Source organism: Belonocnema kinseyi, chromosome 5, assembly GCF_010883055.1.
Source record: "Belonocnema kinseyi isolate 2016_QV_RU_SX_M_011 chromosome 5, B_treatae_v1, whole genome shotgun sequence".
NCBI classification, from domain to species: Eukaryota; Metazoa; Arthropoda; class Insecta; order Hymenoptera; family Cynipidae; genus Belonocnema; species Belonocnema kinseyi.
The window spans coordinates 45,243,428-45,253,503 of NC_046661.1; the positions used below are offsets into that span (position 1 = coordinate 45,243,428).

Genomic DNA, 10,076 nt, shown 5'->3' on the forward strand with positions numbered 1-10,076 from the left:
TACTTAGAAGAGACATAAGAAGTCACAGAAACACGAGAGCCTGCATGAAAAAATGCATGGACATAAAAGAAGCTAGAGAAGTATGCCAGGACAAGAAAGTATAGCGGCAAATAGTTAATAAAAAGAGTGTCAGTAGAGTGAATGACGCCTGAAAAAAAGACCTTGGCTACTAATGGACCCAAGTGGGGAACCTTACATAACGACTTCGTGAGGTTCTTCGCTTGGGGTGATTGCTAGAGAGATTGATCAGCAACCTGGGTCGGAGCAGTGTTGCGGAACGAACCTGTTATTTACTTAAATAGCACGAGAATTCTGGATCAATCTGAAAAATGTCTATCCCTTTCACACACTACTCCTTTCCCCTGCCGAGTGAGTCACGCCTACACCGAAAGGGAAATGGCTTAATGGTGTAATAATAATAATAATAACATGTACATGGCAACGCTATAATGAAATGTAACCCTATTATTGGTGTAAAACTGTTAGGTTATTGCTAATAAATACAAATACAAATACAAATATAGTAAAAAGAAATTTTTAACAAAAAATGAAGAAGCTCATTTTTCTCGTAAGCTCAAGTAGGTTAGAGCTCAATATATTAAAGGCATTTTTCAATAAGAGTTAGATTTTTTTAGTGGTAATTATAATTTTCCTAAGAGTTTATACTATTAGGAAATTTCTTGTCCTTCCATAAAGTTACTTTCATAAATTAAGAATTATTATTTGATTTTATATATAAAATCTATATATTTTTTCTACACAGTTATATATTTATAAGGACAAAGAAAATATTATTCATAATTAACTTGCGTAATTGTTCTATACTTATCATAGTGGGCTAGAAAATATCCTTATTTTTTCTTCTAAAATATTTTTTTATAATTAATGACAATATTCCGGGGACACTTTAGCACCAAAAGGAACAATTTGTAGGGCCAACATTTTTGAAAAAGCCTTTTTTGGACTACGCTTAATTTATTCCTACTTTCTTACCACTTTTGATCATCTTCTTTTTACGTAATATGTAATACTTTTTAAGTATTATTTAATATTTTTTAAGGGATATAGGGTCAGAATTGCTTTAAAGAATGTGATGTTTAATACTTGAGTGGCTCATTACTCACACAAATTATACCTTCGGAAAATCTATAGATACCTGGCAAGGACCTAGAATTTTCAGGGAATTTTTTTACAGAATTTGAGAAGAAGCCCTGAGATAATTCTAAGGATAATATTTTTTAATATTTGTATTGATATCTTTCAACATATAAAATATCTACAGAATATACCGATTATTAGTGTAAATTTCCGCTATTCTTTCTCAAATAAGCTGAAATAAAAAAAAGTGAAACTCCAGAACTGTCGCTTAATACAGATATATTTTTCAAATTATTCTGTCTGTCTGATAGTCTGTCGATTTTTAGTTTATTAGAACGATAACTTTCGAAAGACTTTAATATATTTTTGAGTGTACTAAACTAAAGCTCAAGTTCTTTAGCCAGCCATTTTGGACTAAAATTCAAAAAGTGAGCGAATTTTAAACATTTTTGTGACACTTTTCCATTCAACAACTGCACAGCATTTTAAAGATTCTCGAATATGCAAATGTATTTTCAATATATAAACGCACACACACACACACATTTGGCCCGTATTTTTACCTCATATTTAAAGTCGGAAGAGCCGATTTCGGAGTGTTTGGTGGAAGGGCGTACAATATTCATGCCGAAAATAGGAAACTTAGCTGACCCGAAGAATTACAGGCCAATCACTTGCCTGAACACACTGTATAAGATATTCACAGCTATCCTAAATGATAGGATTGTTCGGGCAATTGAACCTGTTTGGCAAGAAATGTATAAACAACGAGGCTCAAGGAAAGGCGTAGCGGGATGTCGGGAGAACCTGTTCATCGATAGATGTGTCTGCAAAGATGCAGCAATCTACCAGCGTGACATATTGATGGCCTGGATTGATTATCGGAAAGCTTTTGATTCGACTCTTCATAGACTTATCATGTCCTTTGGAAAGCTTAAAGGTTCATTCGCAAATCGTTAGGTGCTTAGAGAGATTGATGCCGCTTTGGAAAACCAAATTTACTATCTTATCTGGAAGAAACCGTGTGACAACTAACAGGTCACCTTTCAGAGAGGTGTCTTTCAGGGTGACACCATGAGCCCACTCCGCTTTTGCCTTATATTATTCCCACTATCTGTAGCACTTCGCCATTCCGAGGGGTGCTTGTGCGGTAAACCTGCAGATAAAAAGTACAAGGTCACTCATGTATTTTACATGGACGATCTTTAGATCTACGCTAAAAGCCAAGAACAACTACATCTAGCTCTAGGGATTGTCATCCTGGGCTCGTTGATAGAAGCGCTATAACACACCTTTGCGCTGGAGACACTTATACATACCTGGGCGTATCACAGAACCGCATTTAGGACGTGGCATCTATAAAGGATACTCTCCGAAGCAGATACAAACGTCTCATCCGGCAGATTTGGTCTTCCGAACTGTCGGCGAGGAACAAAGTATCTGTAACGAACATGCTTGCCGTCCCGGTAGTGCTCTATTCATTTGGAGTAGTTTCATGGACGACGAACGAGCTCAAATCCCTTGATATCCGGACAAGAAAGGTTATGCACATGAACAAAAGCATGCATCTTAAGTCTTTTGTTCCGCGACTGTACGTCGCACGCCGTGAAGGTGATCACAGAATATTGAGTCTTGAATGTCTTTACAACAGGATTATTCTGGGTACAGCACATAGAGTCGCAAATGTAAGAGACCCTCTTCTTAAAATGGTCAGGAATCACGAAGAAGTGAGCAAAGGAGCGTTTCTGTGCAAAAGAGCGGAGGAGGCTGCTGAAACACGCGGACTTAACTTCAGTATTAGGGGTGAGCAAAATGCATCAAATCTTATCTATCTCGAGTACTCACTCCTGAAAGCCCGGATTAAGAAAGCATAAGAGAAAAACTTTCGTGAACAGCTCCTCGATAAGAGGATGTACGGTATCTTCCACGGAAATGTGGAGGATCAGTCAATGTCGTGTGAGCTAACGTTTGCTTTCCTTAAATCGCCCGTATTGAAGTCTGGTACGGAGGGTTTCATTTTGGCATGACAAGACGGTATCATTTCCACCTTAGCATACCGTCGCCACATTTTGAGCCAAGACATTCCCGATGACTGACCTACATTCAAAGGCACAATGCGGCACTAAGAGTGCTTTATTACCATCTCTGTCACTCTTACGGCATTAACCTTGATATCGCTCCTCTAAATGCTCCTAGGGAAATTGAGTCAACTGTCGAGAATGAGAAGTGCCGCACATACTGGAACTTTATATTCTCGACAATTGTTTTTGTTACTCACTCGAGGCCTGGCCTGACATGGTTCTTCTTGACTTCGAGAAGCGAACCATGTTCGTTATCGAATTTTCAGCACCAGCTAACAAAAACATCATAGCCAAGGGGAATGAAAAGAAAAAGAGGTATTTATACCTTATAAGGAAGTTGCAACGATTGTACCCGGAATATTCTGTTAAACTAATCGTCCTTATCATCGGCGCTCTTGGAGGTGCCAAGCTTTCACTTGCTAATGGCCTGAAAAGCATCCCTGTTTGTCAACAATATGCTAAAATACTTGCGGAAAAAATGCAGAAGGCAGTAGTCTTTGGATCACTCCGTTTTCTCAGGGTGCACGAAACTTTTGCCTGATCATCGTATTGATTCCGTTACAGACTCTAAGCACCTATCTCACGGTCGTGAGACGTGGTTGTGACTGAATTCTTACCCCGTGCGCGCATGTGTGTGTAATAAATAGGTAATTAAGCCTGGATGTAGCACCTGAAATTTCTGACCCAGTACTATAAGTTTCTCACAAGTAGTGATACGTTTCTCTCGTTGAGTTTATAAGGACCGAAATAATCATGAGTCTCAGCGAAATGCGTGCGATTTGTGGATATAAGATAGGTTTATATATGCGTATAGGCATTAGTATAATCTTCGTGAACAAACCTACTGTAGCCAGCGAGCAACCATCCGAGCGTATACACATATATAATATTAAGAAGGATTGAATTCCATGTAATAGTGTGCGTTCATTCACTTCTCTCCGTCTTGCTTTTTGGCATGCACCAGCGTGAAACACAGCATCACGTGACCCCCATTTTTCGTATAGTGGTTTAGAAAGATTGCAAGGCATTTCTAGCGAAATGTACAACATTCTGATTCACTTCTTTCAAAGCACTATACTAATCTTCGTTATTCGAATCCATTACAAAATTTAATACAGCGACTTAGAAATACTGTAATTTTTTTATGTGAGAGAGTAAAATTCGTACGACTTAACGCAATCAGAGATTAGTCTGCATTTTCATAGTCACTGTTCGACTTTTTCTAACCGAACCTCGATTATCCCTAAATTCGTACACTTTATTTGAATTATGAAGAAGCGATGAAAGAAATATTAATATCCAAAGTTTCTCCGTGTAGATTTCTAGTGCGTGATTTTTAGTACAATTGAACCAGCATATAACAACATTTATAAAGGCAAAAAGTCTCGACTTTCTTATGAACGTCGGTGTACAAAAAAACTCATAAAAGATAGACTTACCTAAGATTTGTTTTATAGGAGAATGGATAATTATTTGTGGCAATCACTACTACAGGTATTGCAATCGAAGCAGCGATAAGTAAACTCAAAACGAATAACCCCAGTTTTGGTTTCTTAACAAGTGGGTATAAAATTATTGGAGATATCCAAAAAAGTTGCATATCGACAGCTGTTGACCACAAATGCAGCATGCACTATAATAAAATTGATTTATTGAACTTTCTGTCATAATTATACATAAAATATTTCGATGAGTCCTAAAACTTCTGGGAAACATCCAATTAAGAGTAGAAAATCTGTAGAGATTTCTTAGGGCACTTAATGAAATTATAAAGGGATATTCCCCAAAATAATAAATAATTAAAATAATATTTACATTAATATTAAATATTATTAATAATAAATTATTAGAAATGATAGTCAAACTATTTACTTATTTGATAGTATAATTAGAATTATCATTTCTTATCATATAGGTATTTAATTAAATGAAACTTACATTTATATCTTTGTATACGATGTTATTTATATACAGTAAGATTGTCCACCACTTTTTCTTACATACGTCAGCTGCCATGTCTTTAGAAATCTTTCTCCATTTAGGTCCCGAGCCAAAAAATGGTATAAAGTATATCGATGCCAAAACAGCTGCGGCTATTGTTGGTGTTAATCTTCAAGAGAAAGGAAATAAAATGAGTTAACAAAAAGTGATCAAATTTCGTATTCTGATTAAATGATCAGCAAAGTTCTATACGTGAATATAACATAAAAACACCTAAAAATATTATTTTTTATTTCATAGTACATTGAAACCATAATGTGCTTTTTTCTCATTTTAATACTATTTTCCCACCAATAAGAGACAACTCCCCCTAATCGCACGTAATTTATTTTTGCTTGTACATCATATGCATACAATTCAAAGAAATATATTGCTTCTTCGTTCGATACCAATTAATTCTTGCTTTAATGTAAATATTATTTTTAATTTCACAACTTTTAATATAAATGTGCTTCTTTTCACAATCTTAATTACTTATATCACAATTAAACTTATTTGACGTTTTATATTAAATTTGTCATATATATGTGACGCGCCCGAAAAAAGGAACCTAAGTGGCTAAAGTAAGATTTCACAGGAGAAGGGAAAGAAGCGAAAGCAGAGTCAGGTAGAAATTCGGATAACCCCAAGTTTAACAACTAATTACAGGCGAACTAAAATTAATAGAATTTCCAGAGTCCCAATAGAAGAAACTGTCATCTAAAATTGACACCGCCTCCTAGTAGAACCGCGGTAAATTGCACCTCTTACCAAGTCGTATGACAGTAAGATGAGTGGTGACGAGGCACGATGAAATCACAGTCACAGGCCGGTAAAACACTCAAGTGGCTTGAGGACTTTAAGCGACCTGAGGATGGCAACTGCCTTCATCCATCTCGCAAGTTCGTTGGACTATTTTTGATGAACCAGTGATAGTTTTGCAACTCCGAGAGCACTGCTCACAGGGATAATTACTTTAACCCGAGGGGCAAATCACTCTCAAATCACTGTAAACATTCAAATGTAACGTCCACCTTACTGACGTTATCGATGTTAAAAATAACGTACGCGTCCTATTCACTTTAACTGAAACCGTCACACTACAAATCGCGTAAACTCATAGTGTGAATACAGTGATAGCACTATGCAGCGATTTGACTACTAGCGGATGCTCCTTGTGAGCGCTATTTACACTAACCGCAGTAACCGCGAGCAGTGACTATATTCTAGTCCTTATAAAAGTCCCTATATTCATGATTTCGTATGTTTGAGAAATTATTTGAGTTTAATTTCCCATTAGTATTTTCGTCGAAATGTTCGTGTATCGTTCCTTTTATTAATAATATATCTGTAACCCACTTACACCCGAATTTTGGGTGAACTTTCAAATAAGAAAATGAATTAATTGGCAATAAATTAATTGTTCAATTGGAGTAATCAAATTTGCAGTGAAAGAAAAATTTTCATAATAAATAAAACCAATATTAAAAAAGCAGTTACATTTTCAAACAGAGTTATAAATAAAATGATGAACTTGTAACTAGAATAATAATATTTTCGACCAGAAAATAAATTTTTAACTGGGAAGAATGATTTCTACGAAAAAAGGTGAATTTGCATTTAAAAAACTAAATTATCAACAAAAAATTTGATAATTAAATTTTCAGGTGAAACAATGTTCAACCAAACTAATATGTAATTTATTCGATGCCAATGTCAAAACTTATTTAAAATTTTTTTTATTTTTCTTCAATTCGAATTTTAAGTAAGAGAAAAGTAGCGGAAGTAGGTCAAAGGCACAAGAAAAAAAACTATAAATTATGAGGAAATGAAATACGATTCCCGCACCAAAAATAAAACTCAAGACAATTCCTGAATTTTCCCGGATTTTTTCAAGTTGCCGGATGATTCCCGGATTTCCTTAAATTTCCGCACAGTAGACACCCTGTCATTGTATTTTTATTCATCAATAATTGATTATTACTTTATTAGATTTAAATATTTGATCGATGGTTTCCATTTTTTCATTTTAAAAAACCAAAATGGACAAATACACAAAAACTAGTAATTATGTCTTATTCCCCATCAAATATTGTGATTTTTGCTTTATTTTTCAACGTTACATATTTTATGAAATTGATTATAACTACTACTCTCTGACTGTTTCAAAATAGTACGAGATAAAAATTGATAGAGTTAACACACAGCTTTTTCATTGACGCATTTTTTCCCATTCAAAATATTAAAAATACTCTGCAGTCGATCTACTGTTGTGCCGCGTGACGTCACGTCGACTTGTTTGTACACGCAAAGGGTTGCTTTATGAGACAGCGCGATACATTATTTTCGTTATTTCGTACGTTATGCACGTTCCGAACACTATTTTCATTCTCTTCCTTGGATTTGCGTTCGAGTTACGGAAAATACCTCATTTTCTTTACGCTTCTTACTGATCTTTCTGAATAATGAGTTACATTAAATCTCGCATTAAACTCACAATGATTCCGTATCGCCTTCATTATTTACAGTAATTCTTTGCAATAATTACACTTATTCAAGAGTGATTTGCCCCTCTCTTTAACGCAATATTTTCGGTACAGTCGTTGATACCTCTACTCCTTTTCCTTGGCATTGATGTTGTAGTCAGCCGGTACTGAGAATTCGATTACGATTACAGCTGGTTTTTTAAAGTATTAGAGAACGATCTCAGGCCTCGAGCCTGCAAATAAGACTGCTGTCAAAAACTTGCAGTTCTAGAAAATTTGGCAGTTTTCAGTTTTGATAATTGACTATATCTCCGCCATAACGTTCGACAAGGCAGTGTCGCGTCCAACACTGTAAAAAGGAAAAGATGGTAATAAAGCACTCATAGGGCCGTATTATGTTTGTAGAGATACGTAGTTCCCGCGTGGATGGGACACCTATATAGTATGTGTTCTAGGTAATCAGCGAGACATTTTTTCTCTTTTGACAAGGAATGTTCTTCTACATTTCTGCGAAAATTTTCGTGCATTTCCTTTTCAATTAGCTGTTAGCAGAATTTTTCAACCTCTGCTTTCTTTATTTCGTCACTTGCTCTGCGTATTTGTAAAGGAGCGCATCTTTGCCAATCATTTCGTGGTTCCTGACCATTTTTAGAAGAGGATCTCTGAAATTTTCCACGATGTAAGCTGTACTTAGAACAATTCGGTCATGAGAACACTGAACGGACGAATTGATATTCAGGCACTGTAAAAAAAGTTGGGTTAAAAATCACATTTGACTGTAATTTATCTTTTGTGACTATCAGGACTTGACTAGAAACAAATTAATAAATTAACTAGACCTGAATACTAATTAGCATTGTGCTCAATTAAACTGAAATGAACATTGTAATAAAACCGTGACCACGGTACTTTGACACTCGACGTGTAAAATTGCAGCGCATTACAGTATAAACTATTTGACCTATATAATACGTCATAAAGATACATAGAACATTAAATTTACACTGTCAATTTACAAATAATAGCGTATTTATAATTTTTCTGTGTGATTTAAGAATTGACAGAATGTAAAAGTGCTTGATAGAAGGCATAATTACATGCAGTATGTTATTGCCATTGATGGAGATGCATTTCGGGCCTAATTGACAAATCGCGGAAAAACCTTAAGTCGCGAGCAGTGCGGATGACTGTTGAGTGACTAGCAGTAAGCAGGTAGGCACGCGCCTATCCGGCAAATACTCTTTTCGCAAAACGAAAAACTTCAAATAACTTCACATTTCAGCAAATCTTAGTGTTTCTCTGGATTACTAGGAAAATATCATTAGCAGAGATACCTAGTGATTTGACGTTTTGCGTTTTGCGCTAAGATTGGCGCTGTCATTGGACACCACCCCCATTTAATGATTTATCGAAAAGACATACAATAGTTTTGCATGCCGAATTGCACATCACTTATTACAATTACATTCAAAAAGTTTATTAGCGTCTGACGGAAAATTTACATTTCTCTTGCAATTAACAAGCACAAAGTTTTTTTATGCACGTGGCTGTAAATTTAAACGCAGTGTGTTTTTTCAGTTGCATTCGTTTTTTTCCGCAAATTTCGTTCATTCATGCAGACTTTTATGAACAGTGCAGGCTTTTATGCATATGCATGATCTTACGTGTGGTGATATCAAGGACCGTGAATTTGTTCTCCGCCCATTGAAACACCACAAACCAGTAGAGTAGAACCAGGATGGCAAGAATGTTAGTTGCAGATACATTTTTCAAAGCCAACAGATTTGGAGACGAAATCTGCTGAGGAAGATGCTTGTCTCTGCTTCGGAGAGACTATCAGCGATTGGTGTCAACTGTGTAATGAACACGCTGACTACCCACAACATATACCATCTGGGTGTCCTACCCACGCGGGAACTGCGTGTCTCTTCAGGCATAATGCGTCCCAAAGAATGCTGTATTAGCATCGTTTTCGCTTTTTCGGTGTTGGCCGCGACTCTACCCTGCCAAACGCTCCCAGGGAGATACAGTCAATTTTCCGAAACTAGAAGTGCTAACATTTTTGGAACTGCGATTTTCGAACAGCAGTCTCCGTTGGACACTCCAGGCCTGACGTCGTTCTTCAAAAAGTTGAGAAACGAACTATATTTGTGATTGAATCCTCGGCTCTGGCTTAATACAACATCGCCGGTCTGTCGTTGTGATTTCATCATGCTCTATAACTATCCATCTAACGGTCGTGAGACATGGTCATAGGTGGTAATTTACCGCAGTTCTGCTGGCAGCCAGTGTCATTTTTAGATGGCAGTTGCTTCCTGTACCGTAGGATTCTGCTGAATATGGATACAATAATTAAAACGTATTGTACTTTGTGGCATCCCTGAAGACCTTGAGCTCGTCGATAGAGGAGCTATACAACACCTTTGCGCTG

At 36.4% G+C, this 10,076-nt stretch overlaps 1 protein-coding gene across 1 annotated transcript in view; it reads right to left on the bottom strand.

Moving 5' to 3' along the window:
• LOC117173629 (nose resistant to fluoxetine protein 6-like) overlaps nucleotides 1–10,076 on the bottom strand; it is a 73,782-nt gene that overhangs the window by 32,452 nt on the left and 31,254 nt on the right. The window contains exons 5-6 of the mRNA XM_033362270.1: nucleotides 5,118–5,289; nucleotides 4,619–4,812 (exon numbers count right to left, since the gene is read on the bottom strand). Of these exons, the coding sequence (XP_033218161.1) occupies nucleotides 4,619–4,812; nucleotides 5,118–5,289 (366 nt within the window). The remainder of the gene's footprint in view (nucleotides 1–4,618; nucleotides 4,813–5,117; nucleotides 5,290–10,076) is intronic.